Here is a 17,663-nt window from a genome sequence, read left to right as displayed (position 1 = left end):
CACTAGCATCAGGTGTAAAACCTATCCTGCATCTATCACAGGGGCATAAATCACATTATGCAATTCTCATTGGTCTAACGCATTAGACCTAACCACCTAAGTATATCTATACTAGGGGCGCACATCGCACAGGGAAGTACATTCTCCCTACCATCAACCTAAACAGGTAAAACAACCTCCTAGGCAGAACTAAACACATTTAGAGGTATAAGACACAGGGTGCGCAAAACATGCTATATACAGTACATTTCCTAGCACCCAAAAGCATGAACACAGGGTGCGCAAAACATACTACACCGTACATTTCCTAGCACCAAAATCACATCAGAGTCCAGGTTGCGCCAGAACCCAAACGTAGCAGCTGCCCACTACTTGCTGGGCAGCTGGGGACAAAGCAGGGCCTAAACGCTGCAGCTGGCACTAAGTGCTGCGCAGCTGGGAAGGCAAATAAGGCAGGGGGCTCTCAATAGCCCCTGAAACAATAGGCCAAAACGTGGGAGCCATCTGGCTCAGAAACCATGTCCCCTGGAGCACACGGGCTCCTGAAATCATCATGCCCCCAGCGTTGGAGCCCCTTAGGCTCATAGGATACTGTTGCCCAGCGTTGGAGCGGCGGAGGCTTGGAAACTAACATCGCCCTCGCTGGAGCCACGCTCGGGCTCGAAGACGACGTCTGGGGCGTGGGAGCCATCTGGCTCTGAGAACGCTGTGTCACCACTGGCACTCACAACCTGTGCCACGACATGCCCCTCAAATACTAGAAGCCGGGGCCCTACGGGGCCCTGACACACAATTGCGCAGCATCGGTGGAGCGGCCCGCTCTCCTGGCGGGACCGTTCAGACCCCCGGACCAGCCCCTACTCACCGGAGCTTCTTTGAGGGCTTTGCTAACGACTGCGGCACTCCTCCACTCCCGCTCCGGGTACAGGGCCTTCGAGTCGCGCTGTCTTTCGCTTGATCTGCACTCGGGGCTTCCCTGTCCTCACCGGAGCCCCGCACTGCCATCGGCGGCCTCGGCTGCAGCAACTCTTCACCCGGGGACTTCGGTTTTCTCGGCAGCCACAGCGGGGCTCTCCCCTGCACCTGGGAGCCCCGCATCGCCATTGATGCCGGCATCTATCTCGCGGGGCTTCCCTTCACTCTTGGAAGCCCCGCCCACAGGGATGCAGTCACTCCTGCCTTCCGGGTCGCGCTGGGCAGCGGCCCGGAAGAGATTTCCTCTCGGCTCGGGCCGCGGCGGTGATTTTGACAACAAGCACATCGCGGGGTGGGCACCCGCAACGTATAAGAAATAACCGGGGTGGGCACCCGCAATCATCAGGAAGGCAAACACCAGCGGGGTGGGCACCCGCAAACGAAACAGCAATAAGCGGGGTGGGCACCCGCGAGGCACGCATCATGGGGGAATCCCTGCGCTGGGGATTCCCTCTCTCTCGCCTTCAGCAGCGCGACGCTGCACAGCTTCAGCTCCTCTCTCGGGGGAAATTAGAATAAAGCGCTCTCCAGGTGCTATGTGGAGGACCAGCACAAAGTCCATCAGGCATCCAGGGGCTGGGCAGGGCCCAGGGAGGCAAGCCTTCCCCTGGGCCCCAGCAGCAGCACGCCCCTTGTTGTTTCGAGTTAAGCACAAGAACATTTTGTAAGGGGACACAGCCCCTCTTTTATACACCAAATCCCTTTGCTCTGGGTTCAGGGTGAGGGGGAAAACCAGTCGCAGCTGGTTGGGGAGCACCCTTGATGTGCTCAGCCCCTCACTCTATTCACTGGCAGGGCTAGGGTCGGCAGTCGCACTACAGGGGGCGGAGCCAGCATTGTGTGGGGAAAACCCTGCCCTATTCAGGACCCAGGTGTACTCCTCCCACCCATCTAGCTGCTGATCTCCCCATTCACCACTGGGTGACTCATCCTGACTCTGGGGAATCCCTAGCCCGTCACATGACCTCAACCAGCCAATCATGCGACAAGGCACACATTTTACACTGCACACCGAAGTGCCCACTTCTAGAAGTGGCACTTCCATACTAGGTACATGCACGCCGCACACATCATCGCGCAGCATTCAATCACACGAGTCCGCACATACCAAACTCGGGCCTGCACACCCCACGCATCAGGAACTACTAGGGACACATACATTCCCCATGCATTCCTATGGGAGGGCAGGCCTATCTCACCACATGCACTCAGAGCGCGCACGCACTTTACCCTGGGACACAGGGAAAGTGCGCAGAAACCAAAAATCACCACACCAAGTCACCAATAAAAAGCAAAAAGTTCAGAGGTGAACCTGCCAGAAGGGCCAAGTCCAACAGCGCATGTCAGAATGCTGGCGCTAGAGCTCGAGATAAGGCAGTTGGTCAACCAAATTCATCTTCAGCCAATAAAGCGGGCGAAGAGAAAATACAACCTGCCGTAGGGATCCTCATAAGCAGTACGTAGAAAATTTTCGACACTTTTCACGTTGTTCGTCGTCAGCAAGGGAATGTCAAATTTATGATGGTGAAGGCGGACTGCTGCGAAGGTGCTTGGCGAAATCCCAGTCGTCGCCAAAATGTCGTATCTTGTTAACACCATAAATGAAGAGGCGCACGAGTGAATGGTGTAAACGAAAGCCAAAGCACGCAGGCAAGGGAAACCGTGGCGGTCAGGTCCAGAGGTCTCAGCACAACTGCCAAACCTCCGAATCTCACCACCAGAACTTAGAACACAGAGACAAGATCATTCCAAGTTAGGGAAATACCACAGAGAATACAACAGGATTGTTTGAAACTCATAAGGGCATAAAGCCTGGTGGTTAACTCCAAAAAATGGATGTGGTGCAAACGCTCCAAATAGGACCATAAGCCTCCCATGTTTTGATTCTGAAAGCAGGCACCCCAACCTTGAAGGCTGGCATCTGATTCCAGGACAAATTACGGGGAAATGCCAAATATGGCTTTGCCATTCCATGCATCCAGATTTTCTAACCACCAGGTCAGTTCTGTCTTGGCTTCTGAATCTAGGTGAATTTTGTCTCCCTGCCAAAGGCTGAATTGGAGAGCTCTGACTTTCAGCCTTTCAAGGGCCCGGGAAAATTGCATGGATTGACGATGAGAGGAGGCCCAGGAGTCTGGCTAGTTCTCTGGCTAGTTCTCTTAAGGTTAACAGATCAAGTTTCAGAAAATGACGTATCTCTTTTCGAATCTTGGATATCTTTTTTGAGGGAAGTAACAGCATAGTCTTCACGGTGTATACTGTGAAGCCCAGGAAGTCTAAAGACCTCGAGGGAGTCATGATTGATTTTTCTTTGTTTATAATAAAACCTATACTCTCTATTAAGTTTACGGTAGTATTCAATTCTTTCAGAATTTGAGAATGGTTTTGAGACATGAGGAGAACGTTGTCTAGATAAATTATAAGGGGATATATGTTTCCCTCAAAACTGAGGCAATTGGCTTCATGACTTTGGTGAAACACCAGGGGGCAGAGGATAGACCGAAGGGAAAAGCTTGGAACTGGTATAGGTGAATTGGAGAAAGGACTGGGATTTTTGCGCCATTGGAATTGTAAAGTAGGCATCCTTTAGGTCTAGTTTCACTAACCAGTCTTTTTTCTAAAAGCATGTCCCTGAGGAGACAAATACCTTCCATCTTGAAATGTCTGTAGGTGAGAGGTTTGTTCAGTTCTCTGAGATTTATTACCGGTCTACACCCTTTGTCCTTCTCCACCAGAAAAATATTGCTCAGGAAATTTAGACATTCCCAGGAGACCTCTACAATCGCTTCTTTTACCAACATAGAGTTTATTTCATCTGCTACAATAGAAGATTGTTCTTGGGTCTGATGTAACACTCTGGGTGTTGCAACTTGTTTGGGTTTTTCTATAAAATCTATTTTGAAACCCTGGACAGTCTGTAGAACCCAAGTGTCTTGTGTAATTTGTTTCCAGGTATTTAAAAAGTGTTTTAGGAGACCCCCCACTTTCCCAGCCGAAAAGGAAGGATGAGGTGAAACGGTACTTACTTGGAGTATTTGTAAGAGTTTTGACCTCTGGCTCTGAAGCCTCTTGAACAGAAGGGTCTTCCTCTTTGAGGGTAGAAGGAGGGATTGGTCTGGTAGGGACGACTGAAACCCCGTTGTCTGTAGAAATGTCATGGTAGGGGTGGCCGGCAGAGCGACCCGTTCTGCGGTCCCTGGCAAAAACACTTGTGTTAAAAATTCTGCTATTGTTAGTTCGAACCTTATCCAGTGATGTGAATGTTGCCACATATTTGCCCAGACCCTTGATCATCTCCTCCCCAAAAAGAAGTACGTTTGGGTTGACAGAGGGTTCCTTTTCAGCCATGTCACAGAGTTTAGTGTCAATTTTAGATAAAACATCTTTCCTTCTTTCTGTGTTAATTGTTGTGTAGGATTATTAGTGTTCTCTGGCTCCAACCCCTCAAAAAATCATGTTTGGTGAAGAGCCGTTAATGTGACTCTCTTCGATTAAATCAATCATTCTGCCCAAGGGACCTACCATATCGAGCATGCGGTCTAGGCAGGTTTTGAGGGAGCGCTCCATCCCCTTCCTAGGGTCCCTGCCCAGTTTAAATAAGAACTTAATAAGTTCTGGGTCCAAGTTTGGAGTGAGACAAATTTTATCTTGAACCATTGGTTTTGGGCATTTGGCTTTAAGGATATTCCTTGTGTCTCTATCAAGAGGGTTTCTTATCCACCTCTTGATAAATTTGGCAACATGGTTTTGAGGCCACCATTGGGAGCTCCTATGGTGTTGAATGTTATAAGGGGAGAACATTTCCTCACCTAAGGGATCAATAATTATTTCCTTAGAGGAAGAGGGGAGTTCATCCTCTGAGAAAGCAAAGTCGGGATCATTATGATCCTGGTCAAGGATGTATTCGTCCAAGGATTTGGTTGTTCCTTGATCATCATCAATTAAGTGGGGGTCAGATAGAGCACTTGTATAAAGTGAACCGCTTAGGGCGTCCGGATAGGTTGTGCCGCTATGGACACCTGATGTTTTTGGGGAGCGTAGGCCTCCCTTAGTGTTTGAGGCTCTTACTCCTCTTTTAGGGTATGAGGTGCATAAGCCTCCCAATAAGTTCGAGGTGCTTGGACCTCCCAGTGTGCTTAATGTGTTCTCCTTTTCTGAATTGTTGCTTTTTCTTAATCTTTTGCTCCCACATTTAGTTAAATCGTCAATGTGGACAGTGGGGTTGGTAGATTCAGATGGGGATCTCTTTACCGCAACAATGTGACCTATAGTCTCCCTCATGCATGAGCGCATTTCTTTTTGTATCATGTTTTTGATAATCTCCTCATTAGGGTTGGGAGTAGGGGCCTGGGCTTGCGAATCATCTGATTTAACACCAGACATAGTAAAAGTTGAATAAAAGGTGTTAACACCGATTAACTCCCGGGTAAGGGAGTTAAAGATAGGTATTTGGGTAAATAGTGGAATGAAACTATATGCTCCAAGCGTTTAGTCGCTTGATTAGATAATATATACTGCTTGGTAAAGATTAATAGGTAATTCTATTAATGCAGTCTTCAAAATAGTATCAATATGTAAATTAAATCTATTAATGTAGTAGTATTAATATTTTAGCCCAATCTCTTTCCCAAACAATGAAATCTAACTTAGCTGATCGGCAGTGTCTCAACCGTCAAGAGACAGCGCAAGCGATCAGCTGTATGCTGTACGCGTATGTGTTACTAGGCAACGCGTTAAAAACACTGAAGGAAGATTCCTTCAGGGCACCTCGTCTACGCACATTTTGTTAGGGAAGCGTAGGGTGTCATGCTGTGCTTACTAAGGGTCTCTCCTCTAAGGTAGGAGAGACCCTAGGTTTTGAAGGCCTGAAAAGCGGAGACGCCGGTAGGGGCCAACAGAAGGAACCGAAGGGGACCGGAGAACAAAGGTATCCTGGCGCGGCCCACGCTCCGTAAATTGGAGCGTGAAGATGGCCATGCCCGGGCCGCAACAACTTGTAAAGTCTTGCGGTTACAGGAAAAAGGTGAAAGAAAAGCAGAAAGTGGAAAGGAAGAGTGGGGTTTCTCTTCCGAAAGGGTGTAGAAGGCTCGGTGGACGCAACAGGAGCGCCAAGGTATGTTGGGAATACAAGTAGCCCAAAATATTAATAAACAGTAAAGTAATAATGTTAAACAGAAAGCAACAATGTTAGCAGGAAATGTTATGGCATAATATAAGGTATTTTTAAGATTAAAAATGCAGTACAAATGTAACAGGACAAGAAATCATAGAGAGTAATGAAAAACAGGACTTATCTGCTTGAAGCCGCATTTAAAAGAGGCAGATCTATCAAGCCTTGTTGCCATTGTAACATATGAGTATTCTATTCTAGAACTTTGCTTTGTGATGTATTAACTTTAAAATGGCTGCTTGAAGTTGCATTAAAGGAATAATACATAATGGTAGCCTCCGGTCTTGTAATGAAATCAAGGACCAGGAAGTCCATGAGCTCTGGGCAGTGACCTATTTATTAAGTGGCTTAGGGCTGCCATACTCAAGCTTATCTTTTCACCTTGGTTAGAGGCTGGGTTTAATATAGGAGCTGAAATATGTATGCTTAGGGCCATTGACAAGGGAATAGAATACAGTGAGGTCCGTCTGAAATCTAGGAGGCATAGAGGGGTGTTAGAGCTGTGACGGGAGACAACAGTTGTGATGTTGGATGGGATCTTCGCTTGGTAAATAAACTTCTACAAAGCGTCAACTACTGCCTGTTATGAAGTTTTAGGAAGGCACCTTGCTACACTGGGTCACAGGTGGCCTCGTCAATTTTTGGTTAGTCTTTTAGAACAGTCCCTATGTTTGGTACCCAAAAAATTAATCTCATTGTTACCATGGTCTCATAAGGGCAATGTGAAGATACTGGTGGCTTAAAGACATTTGATCTTGTTTCAAGGATGCCCTGAGCGTTAGATTGAATTTCAGTTTTATATAAAAAAAAATGAATTGTGTTGCTGGAGTTTAAGGATCTAGACTCAAGTGCAAACCAACTACCAGAGAAATAAGATTCCAAGATAAACCAGCTTATGCGAATTGTATAGATGGTCAGGCTCAAATTGTGCCACCTTTTAATTTGTCATATACACAAAAAGAGGAGAGAGAGGCAAAAAACACTTATAAGGTTCAGATTATGCCCTCTCTAGCATAACATAAAATCAAGCACTCAATTTAAAGGTTCTTACAGGTGGTGACTTTTTGAGGGAGACCCCCAGGCGATTCACTACCTGCTACGCCCCCTTAAGTTGGGCAATTTGGGTTGCCCATCTCATTCCGAGGGTCAGATACTCATTTTGTTATTACCTTTGAGGTTTGGCCATGGTGGGGAAAAAGTATTCATGGTACTGGGGATCCTGGTCATGAATGAATTTCGAGTTCAACTCGGATAAGTGGAAAGGATTACTATATTTCAAAGATATTTTATAATCCTGTTATACTAAGAGTGCTTGTCTGTACATTTCTTTTTTTTTCTTTTCTCCTGTCCAGACCAGAGCTCTCAGATGGTTTGGTGAGTATAAGAATGCTATGTATATATTTAATTAATGCCATGTGACTCACCCACCAGGCAGAGCTGGTTGGAGGACAAACCACCCTAAAGATAAACGAAAATGAAATGACAACATCCACAACACAAGCAAGAACTGAAGAGGCGGCAGCGACAACGCGGACAAAAGTGGAAGAAGAAGCAGAAACCACCCGAGAAAGAGCAGTAGAGGTTTCATACTCTACATCAGCTAGAGAAGTAGAAATTGTCTCAAACACACAGGCAGTGGCCAAAGAAGAAGCAGCAACCAGACAGGGGAGTGTGAAAGATGATCCACCAAGAACTCGTGCAACTGGGCCTGCAGTACCAGCCAGCATGCAGTCAAAAGTAACTGGTGCCCCACGGACTACACCGAGAAACCCACCGGGCAACTCAAGCCAGGATGACAGAATGGAAGGCAGAAGTGACATGACTAAAGGTAACAATATCTCACTGATGCCCACAGCATTGCATTTGACATCACAATAGTTGTTGAACACAAGACCCAACAGAACTAGTTTTTGTGAAGAGCTATATGATCAAGTGAAAGGAAAAGCCATATGAATGTACCTTATATATGACTTTAATGCAAGAGGGAGGCTCACAAAAGCTTTTCTCGTCACACGGTTGGCAGAAAATCCTTAAGAGTCGGACATGTCTGACAATGAAGGCGAGATCGAGTGAGACCTGGGAACCGGCCACAGGGGTTTGATTTATTCCACTAAATCAGCTTTCATTAAAAAAAATCCAGTCTCTATGATCATATTCTCTTGTTTGGTGCCATGCTACTTGAGCACCTGGGCAAACTGAGCAGCTGAGACCTAGGTTCTCTGGATCAGGCGAAAAGTACAAGCCACTGACAATCCTAAAAACAATCCATGAGCACTAACACAATATGGTGGTGACGTAATATATTGGTTGCACTTGGTAGTAAAGGAAGATGCACAGTCCAGCTGTGTAGATAGAATAATCCTGTATTGTAGCTTGGTTCTAGGATAGGTAAGTAGGAGAAGATAGAAGGTACAGATGCAGCCCCACCAGGAGCAGGCTCCCAGCTGCTCAGCCTGAGATGACCAACTGACACTCTAAGCACAGAGGGGCACTCAGGCATTCTATGATGTCATGGTACATTCCAACAGAGCAGTACAATGGGGAATAGTAGAGAAGTAGTTTACTACACACTTCCTGGCAATAACAAAAACCGGAGGTAGGGCAAGGGGGGGAAGCAATATAAACTGTGGAAGGTCAAAAAGAGGCTGCTCAAAGACTGTGACCCGGAAACGGAAGTGAGGACTGCCACAGCAACCACAGCACCTCCACTTACCCAGCTGCCTGGTTAATGGGGAGCACAGGAAGTGGTACCACTGGGAACCTTTGAAGCTCAATCCATGGTTGGTCACCTAGTCTTTCATCAGCTTGTACAAGGCAAGCGAAGGGGCCATGGGTGATGGGTGTCTCGTGTTATATATAAACGCCTTCCGGGCATGTCTGCTGGGAACACTCACTGATTACAGATTTTAGTGCATCTTGATCCCAGAAAGGCAGATGCTGTGTTTTGTCTCAGGGTATGTGTACTGTGACCAACCTGCACACATAAATAATATGTTAAAAGGTATTAAAATAACCACAAATTGCAATTTTCTTTTCTCTGATGTCGAAGAGGCCCACGCGCCAGTGGTGATATTTCCTCATCCCAGGCCTCGTCAGACATCTCCAAGGACAGAGGTAACTTCCTGCTACTCTGCAATGATAGGTAGTGGTATAGTGGGACAGTACTGTGTAAGTGGAAGCGGTGGAGTTTGAGGGTAGTATTATGGGGTATGGTATAGTGTGGAAGAGGTATGACAATTGTAGGGTTGTTCGCATACGGCATGGTGGTGGCTGTATAGTGGGCCACTGTGACACAGTGGGATAGTGATAGTACTATGCAAGAAGGAGTTGTACAGTTTGAAGAGTGGGATTATGGTGTGTGAAGTATGATATAATTAGGTATTGTAAAATTAAAAAGGGTTGTTATATCTATTTGCCTGTTAGGACCCATTCATACTGTTCTATTACAATTATATTCAAGGGTGACTTTAAAAAAAAAAAGCAGGAATGCGCCATGTTTAGATTTATGGGTAGAGGAATGTTTCTTTCTTTTGCTGCTTTTTAGTTTTGTTTCAGGTGCAGTCTAAAAAAAAAAAATACCAAGGACAATATCTTGTGTGTGAATGGATGAATGAAATGTTTTATATAGCGTATCACCTGCCCAATCAATCAATCAATCAATCAATCATCATTTATATAACACATCTCCGCCTCACCTAGGGGTATCTGGGAGCTGGGCACCCAAAAAGGGCGTCCAGGGATGGGCCACACCTATTAACTTTGTCAATGCTTGTTGCTTTTTTAACCATTTTTTTTTTTACATAAACTGTTATCTATTTTATGAACTTGTATAAATCCCTGAATTGGCGAGAGTGGCATCCGAGGAGAACATGAACAGCAGTCTTTAGATCAATAAAGCCAGCGAAATATCAAATTAAAACCTTTTCTTTGTATTTCGGTGCAAAGTTAAAGGACCTGGAACCTTTAACTTGCGTTTCTGTTGCTTGATATTTGAGGACAGCAGTTCCAGCCCTCCTATGGGGTCACTGCCCCTTTAAGACAGGAGACCCTCTCTATGGAAGACAGCACAAGCAGGGGAAATGCATACACAAAGTAAAAACATTCAAAATATGGAAAGAGTTCCTGATTAGTAATTCGTATGTAAGGTATAACATGTACAACATGGAACAACAGCATTCATTATTGTGAAATATGTTTTATCCTTGCAGAGAATGTTTACACGTGGTGAGCTATGTTTTAGTGAAGCCATGGCAAAAATATCACACCAGCACCATACACAATGCGTAATGGGCACCCATGTCAACCATTGACCAGGAGGCACACCAGCACCATACACAATGCGTAATGGGTACCCGTGTCAACCATTGACCAGGAGGCACACCAGCACCATACACAATGCGTAATGGGTACCCGTGTCAACCATTGACCAGGAGGCACACCAGCACCATACACAATGCGTAATGGGTACCCGTGTCAACCATTAACCAGGAGGCACACCAGCACCATACACAATGCGTAATGGGTACCCATGTCAATCATTCACCAGGAGGCCGAGGGCCGAGTGCTTTGAAAATGTCACCAGACGCTAGGGATTGCAACAAAGAACCATATTACATGTTACCAATTGTGTATTTTTCATATTAGATATTTATTTTGGTGCAGTTGCAAATAATGCAAATAAGGACATGTTTATTGAAAAGAGTAGGAGAAATATTGCACTGCACCGCTTTGTTTTCTGTAGTAGAAAAGAGATAAACATATTTAATTGTGTAGCTATGATAGTAGAGTTTTATATAAAAACATTTTTGATTGGGTCCGCGGAAGTCAGAGATTTTGGAAGTGCTGCCTGGAAAGTTCAGCTTAATGTGGGCCTGAAACCTGGTTTTGTTCACCTTTCACGTAGATGATAATGTTGTAATTATCCGAAAGGCAGTAAACCGGCCTGAAGCAAGGTCTCCTGTTGGATGTAATTCATACTTCACATGAATGATGTCATATAAATGAATTAACACCGTAGCCACGTGAAATATTGGTTTTGAGACCATTGTACGGTTGGAACATGACAAAGTGAAGGCTTGCCATTGGTTCTGTGGTGGGGCGCAGATGAGTTCATTAACTCTACTTTTCTGCCCAGGTTAATATGTCCGAGTGTTGGTGTCCGGCCATCCCTGGTCCACCGGGGCCAAAGGTGAGTGACTAGGGTGTGTTTTACTTCTATTCTCTTCTGACCACGCTTTGAATTAACAGACCCTGCTGAAAACTATGCTGGATTTTTATTAATGACTAAATACATTAATTCAGTAAACGAGTTATAAAACTGCTGGGGCGCTTTCGACAAAGCAGACCGTGTCTGAGAGTGTGGCAAATGCTCAGTTTCAGGATAACCCCCCTGTAGTTGATTTTATTTTGGATTCATTGTTTATGCATGTAATCTCATGAATATTCATGTGCACGTCCTGAAATTCCGACCTGTTTGCGGTGCTAAAGGGGCAGCTTCAATACATCTGGGAGGGCACATCTACATTCTCATACGTGCACATCCAAACCCTGGCCTCTTTTTCAGACAAACAGCCACTATATGGACATGTAGACGTTTGGAGGAAGGGGCAGACTGTATGAGTATCATTGAGGATCGAGGGATGGCCAAGGGGCAGACAGAATATTTAGGTATTAGAAAGAAGCTCAGCCTCCTGGTTAGAAATGACAACACATGCATGGGTGTGTCTGCGCTGTAGGTCATTCTGCAGAAATACGGAAATGATCATCATTTTTTGTCTCTCATGGATACCTCAGTTTTATCTTTCGCGCGTGGCAGAAATTTCACGCAAGAAATGACAGTGAATCATCCTTCCCACAGGGAGAGCGTGGCGAGAGAGGGCCACCCGGCCTCGATGGCTACCCCGGGCCTGACGGCGAGAGAGGACAGGCTGAGGTCCCTGGTCCTCAGGGAGTACCAGGAGCGGCTGGACCACCAGGTCCATCTGGGCCACGAGGTCCCCCTGGGCTGGGGGGATTTCATTCAACAGTCGACACCCACCAGGTACGAAATGGCTTTCCTCTGTCTGAGGTGCCCCGGTTTTAGCTGTGGGAAGTCAAAATGCTTGTTATGACCTCCTGACCAAGCAGAACATGAAGGACTATGCACAGGTGGCCTGTCTGCCCTGAAATGGGACAATGCATGATGGATTATTTCAAAGGGGTATTTGACGTCTGTGGCAAATCTCCACTCTATGTCAAGCACCTAGTAAGCCCCTCATGTAGAATTGCAATTGATATATATATATATAGCAGACTCTTGCATAGGTCTAATTGCATCACGCAGAAGGGTTTTCTTGCATAAGGTGGAAGCAGGGTCATGCATTTGATACCGCCTTGAAAATACACCTACAAATGCAATATTTTGTCGCGTGCTCTTTGGCTGCGAGCTCTATACCAGATCACGTAAATGTTCTTCTTCCAGTTTCTCTTAGGATGTGGTCTAGCACCAAAACACATGTCTTACTGTCAATAGTTAGGCGCTATGATATACAATGACTACAGCGGGCAAGGACATCAGTTCCAAACTACAAAGTAAAATATAATTACGAGCATCTCCCAAAACTACACATTCCCCGTTCCAGAATCACACGGAAACTCACACCAAGAAGTGTGAAAAAGAAAAAAACTAAGAAAACAACTAAGGCAACTGGCCTTTTTCATCTATTCCCCCAGGATCTGGAACAAAATCCTCCTATCCATGAGGAGCCCTCAATCCTGATCCAATTCAGGAAAGAATTAAAGGTGCGCCTCTTTATAGGACATTGAATTATAATGCATTAACAGTCCACATGCGAGCTAACTCATGATGCAGTAAGAGTCCAAAGACCAGTCACTGGTGTACGCGATCCCTGCCTTTCACTCTGTACAACGTTCTAACGCCTTTGGCTGGATTCACGCTGTAGAAATTCCACATACAGTCAACAGTGCCGGGATAAAACACTGGCAAGGTGTTTCCCTGCCATCTTCTTCTAATGATCTATTATCTGAAAAAAATGCATCCAACAAGAGCAGTATTGGCTCTACCCGGTCACACAGGCATTATTTCCATAGTATAAATACAATCACACTCAACCTTCTAAGGGTTCTACTGCTCGGAATCAATACATTCAAATGAATAAATATATATAAAAAGGGAGTGCTTAAGAAGTCTCAATTCTTTTTAATCTAAATTTAAATTAGCTCAATACAATGTCAGTCCAAATTCTATGAGATTCTTCTCATAGATTTTAATATAATTCAGGAGCCAAGGCATGGTATTTCAAAGCAAACTTATTCTTTATTCTTTACAAAATCCAACAGCAGCCCAGCCAACGTGTTTCATCCCTAACAGGGACTTCATCAGGGATTAGAAAAATTATTGTTCTTCTCTCTTTTAGTGATGCTTTTTTGGATAGAGGTATCCCATAAAAATGCAGGTGTAGAGTGAATGTATCTTCAGTGGTATCTGCTACATTATGCAGAATGGTGCCAAATCCCATCTGCACAAATTGATTTTGTAAAGAATAAAAAATAAGTTTGCTTTGAAATATCATGCCTTGGCTCCTGCATTATACTGAAATCTTTGAGAATAATCTCGGTGTTTGAATGATCACTACATCAAGCCACACTTGGAATAATACTTACTTGGCTTCAAACGCTTTTTTTGTGCATTGGCTGGACCTGAAAGAATAAGCTGCATGATTGGAATAAGAATTTGTATTTAGTTAATTTAATTTAGATTTTTTTTTAATTCAGGCTTCCTAAGCACACCCATTTTACATATATTTGTTCATTTGAATCTACTTGTTTTTTTTTTTACTTTTGTCATATATCATATGTTTTGTTTGCTGTAAATTCTTATTCGTGCTTTCTTCCTCTCTCACATCAGATAATAATCCTTATTCAAGTTTTAAGCATTATTCGATGGCAGACCTGCCTTCCTGCTTTCTCGACATTGGCCAAAGTTTCTTTTTTGTTGATATTGTTCTCTGGCTTTCAAGTTCTTTTCTGCCAAGTCAACAAGTTGTTTAGTGTTAAGTTGCCTCCTTGGCCGTCTTCCTCTCTACAGTTCATGCATACTCATCCTGAGACAGATAGCACATTAGTCCTCATTAAATAACACCACTTAACAATCTCATTATCGCCCACCATCACTTCAGGTTTCTTCCTCTGTGGGTTTCTACCAGGCATTTGTAAGTGCATGGTTGGTCTGGGTTGGTTATGGTGCTTGGTTTTGGACAAGTGGGGCCTATGGGTCCACCTGATTTAATGGGTAAAGGCGGCGGGCCAGAATATGTAAACATGGGAAAAGGGCAAGATTGACAAAAGAAAAAGCCTTATTCCCAGTTATGGACTAGCAGGTCATGTGTCTTAGGGTGAGGAGGAATCACCTCACATATATAAGCACTGTGACGAGAAAGAGTAGAACTCAGAGTAATGAAGGTTACCAGTAAGTAATCGGGGCATTAGTCCATTTCTCATATCTTCACCTGCATCATTGGCATTGACATGTGGATCCAGTCACTGACTTTCAAAGGCAACATATCCAAAAGGCAAAGCTTCTCCCTAGTACCATACGGCCGACACAGTGTGGCTGTGGCCATTTTCCACCAGTAGGTCTACAGGAGAGAGCAAGGTCTGAAAATATGAGATGGTGCTTGTAGGTGGTCTTCCAATGAGGTATTCCACTTGACAGGAAACAAAACAGGAAACGCTTTTAGGCTCCACCCACTCTCCTGCCAGGGGCTATAAGTACATAGCCAATAGAAAGCACATCCTGTTTTGTTTCCTGTCAGTGGACCTGACGGGAACGCTGGGGTAGGTGCTGGTCACTTACCTGCTTCATGTTGTCCTGCAGTTTCCTCCTCTGCTGGGCTCTGGGGGTGCTCATGGGCCTTCGTGGGAGCTACTTGATTCGGGCTGCTTGGCTTCCTGGACTCCTTCAGGTTCCTGGTTACTGGTTCTGCTGGGCTGCGCTGGTTTCCTGGGGTCCTGTTGTCGGGTGAGTCCTTCCCTGCTGCGCCTCCATTGGGGCCTTGTGTTCTCTTTTTTTCTGCCATCCTTGGGAGCGAAAGACTGTGGCTTCTCAAGTTTTTCCAGGAGCCTTGAGCCCGCCGATCGTTCGGATGTCCTTTCTGTGAGTCATTTCTGCAAGAGACACTGTGGCCTAATGGTTAGGGGCTGGGACTCGTGCTCTCAACTTTACGTGTTCAATCCCCGGAGTTTCTACAATTAAAATTCCACCGCTCGGACGCGGACTTTACGGAGCGCCCGGGGTGGGGTCCGGGCGCTCCGTGTGCGGCTGCTTCTTTTTAGGTGCACTCTGGTTTGGCCTCGAGTGCTCCGTTGTGCTGTTTTCCGGGCCGCTCTGGCGCGGCCTTTATGGAGAGCCCAAGGTGGGGTCTGGGCGCTCCGTGTGCTGCAGTTCTTTAGGAGCACTCGGGTTGGGTTCCGAGTGCTCCGTTCTGCTTACTTATGTGCCACTGCCGATGTGGTGCGCCCGGGTGGGCTCCGGGTGCTCTGCTGCTCCATAGTGCTCTGTGCCCTTCGCGCTGGGGCTTGACGAGTTTTCAGCCTTCGGCGGCCGTGATGGGTGGTGTTTTGTTGTTTAGGGATTGGCCACGCCCCCTCTCGCCTTGCTTTTGGTTTCTGCTCAGCTGTTTTCCCTTGGCGGTTGATTGTGGGCGGTTTCCGGCTTGTTTTTTATTTAAAGTAGAGGGGGTCGCATTCTGGTCTGTTCCTGCCTATGGTGGTTGTGTGCGCTGGGTCCTGTCTTTGGTGTTCATGATGGGGAAGCATCACAAAAAGCGAAAGCATGTGTCTCCTGTTTCCTCTTCCCCTGCTGACAGTGGGGATTCTGCCCCTGCGGTGAAGCGAGCCAGGTTGGATGACGGCAGATTGAAGCGCCTGATTTTGGAGACTTTGTCTGACCTGAAGTACTCCAAGAAGTCTGCTGGGAGTCGTTCTGGTGGGGGTGTTGCCCTATATTCGGACATTTCTTCTTCCGATTCTTCTGATGACGCTTCCTTGGGGGCGGTGGATCTGAAAGCTAAATATGTTTCCAAGGAGTTGTTGCCTGACCTTCTTTCTCATGTGCGTGAGAACATGGGGTTTCCTGATGATGCTGTGGCCAGTACTTCCTCGGATGCTGTTTTGCCGCAATTTCGGAAGCTTGTTACTACTTCTCTTCTATTCCATCCCTTTGTGATGGATGTCCTCTTGAAAGAATGGAAGGATACGGATCACATTATGATGCCGCGCTTCATGTCGAAACTATATCCTTTACAGGACATGGAGGAATCGTTTCCTGAGTCGGTGCATGTGGATTCCATTGTCGCCAGTTTGGTTGGTCGTCTTTCTATGGGGGATGATAACATTCTATGTGATGGTGTGGATAAGAAGATTGACTCTGCGTTGAGGAAGTCTTATGCTGGTTCTCACCTTGTTATCCATTCTGGTGTCTATGGGGCTTATGTAGCTCAATCACTGTTGACTGACTTTAAGACCTTGCTTTCCACGATGCAGGAGGGGGGCAGTTGCCCAGACTTGCTGGAATCCATGGAACATCAGGCCTAATTCCTCTTGGACATTGCCTTCGATTCTGTGCGTGCTTCTGCCTTGTCCTGTGGTTCCTCTATTGCTGCTCTTCGGAATTTGTTACTGAATGGTTGGAATACGGACGCCGCGCAGAGGTCCATGGTTTTGCGTTTGCCCTTTACTGGCCCTCGTCTTTTTGGGGACGCTCTTGAGGATAAGCTTCATAAGGTGTTCAAAGAGCGCAAGCATTCATTTTCCTTCCGTCGACAGCCTTCTCGTAAGTATTTTTCTTTCTCTCATGCCAAGACCTTTCGTCAGCCTTCCAGGTTTCAGCAGTCCTCCTTTAAGGGCCCGAGAGGTGCTGGTAGGGGTTTCCCCCGGAAGTTCCAGAAGAAGCCTCCCCGTGATGCTGGACAGAGGCCGCAGCGTTCCTGACTATGCCGCCCCGGAGGTTGGTCATGCTGGTGTTACGCCCGAGGTTGGTGGGAGGTTGCGGTTGTTCCTTCCTGCTTGGCATCTGACGACCTCCGATCAGTGGGTGCTGGATGTCCTGGTATGGGGGTATCGGATTGAGTTTCTGTCCATTCCTCCTCCCTCAGGTGTGGTGCGGACTCCGACGCCCTTGAACCAGTCTCGACGTCAGTCTTTGGTGGACGGTGTTCGCACTTTGCTCTTGAAGAAGGCGATTGTGCCCGTTCCCTCGATTGCCTTTCCTGTTCTGAAGGTCACGGGTGGATTTCGGATTGTCATCAATCTACGGAGTCTGAACTTGTTTGTCCGGAAGATCCCATTCAAGATGGAGACCTTGCAACGGGTGATACCTTTGATTCAGGCCGGCTGGGTGTTTGCTACGCTGGATCTCCGGGACGCTTATCTTCATGTGCCTGTGGCTCTGGAGGATCAGATGTTCCTGCGCTTCTGCCTGGAGGGTCGTCATTGGCAGTTCTGTGTCCTTCCGTTTGGT

At 46.2% G+C, this 17,663-nt stretch overlaps 1 protein-coding gene across 1 annotated transcript in view; it reads left to right on the top strand.

Annotated features, from left to right (window-relative positions):
- The window catches only part of LOC146869397 (uncharacterized), a 92,697-nt gene extending 78,770 nt beyond the window's left edge, over positions 1–13,927 (top strand). Inside the window, exons 3-5 of the mRNA XM_085636282.1 lie at positions 7,577–7,973; positions 9,195–9,259; positions 13,919–13,927. Coding sequence (XP_085492408.1) covers positions 7,577–7,973; positions 9,195–9,259; positions 13,919–13,927 — 471 coding nt within the window. The remainder of the gene's footprint in view (positions 1–7,576; positions 7,974–9,194; positions 9,260–13,918) is intronic.
- The last annotated feature ends 3,736 nt before the right edge of the window (positions 13,928–17,663 follow it).

Source organism: Triturus cristatus, chromosome 1_1 (assembly GCF_964204655.1).
Source record: "Triturus cristatus chromosome 1_1, aTriCri1.1, whole genome shotgun sequence".
Lineage (NCBI taxonomy): Eukaryota > Metazoa > Chordata > Amphibia > Caudata > Salamandridae > Triturus > Triturus cristatus.
The sequence above is the reverse complement of the archived record's forward strand: the minus strand, read 5'-3'. Positions and strand labels throughout refer to the sequence as shown.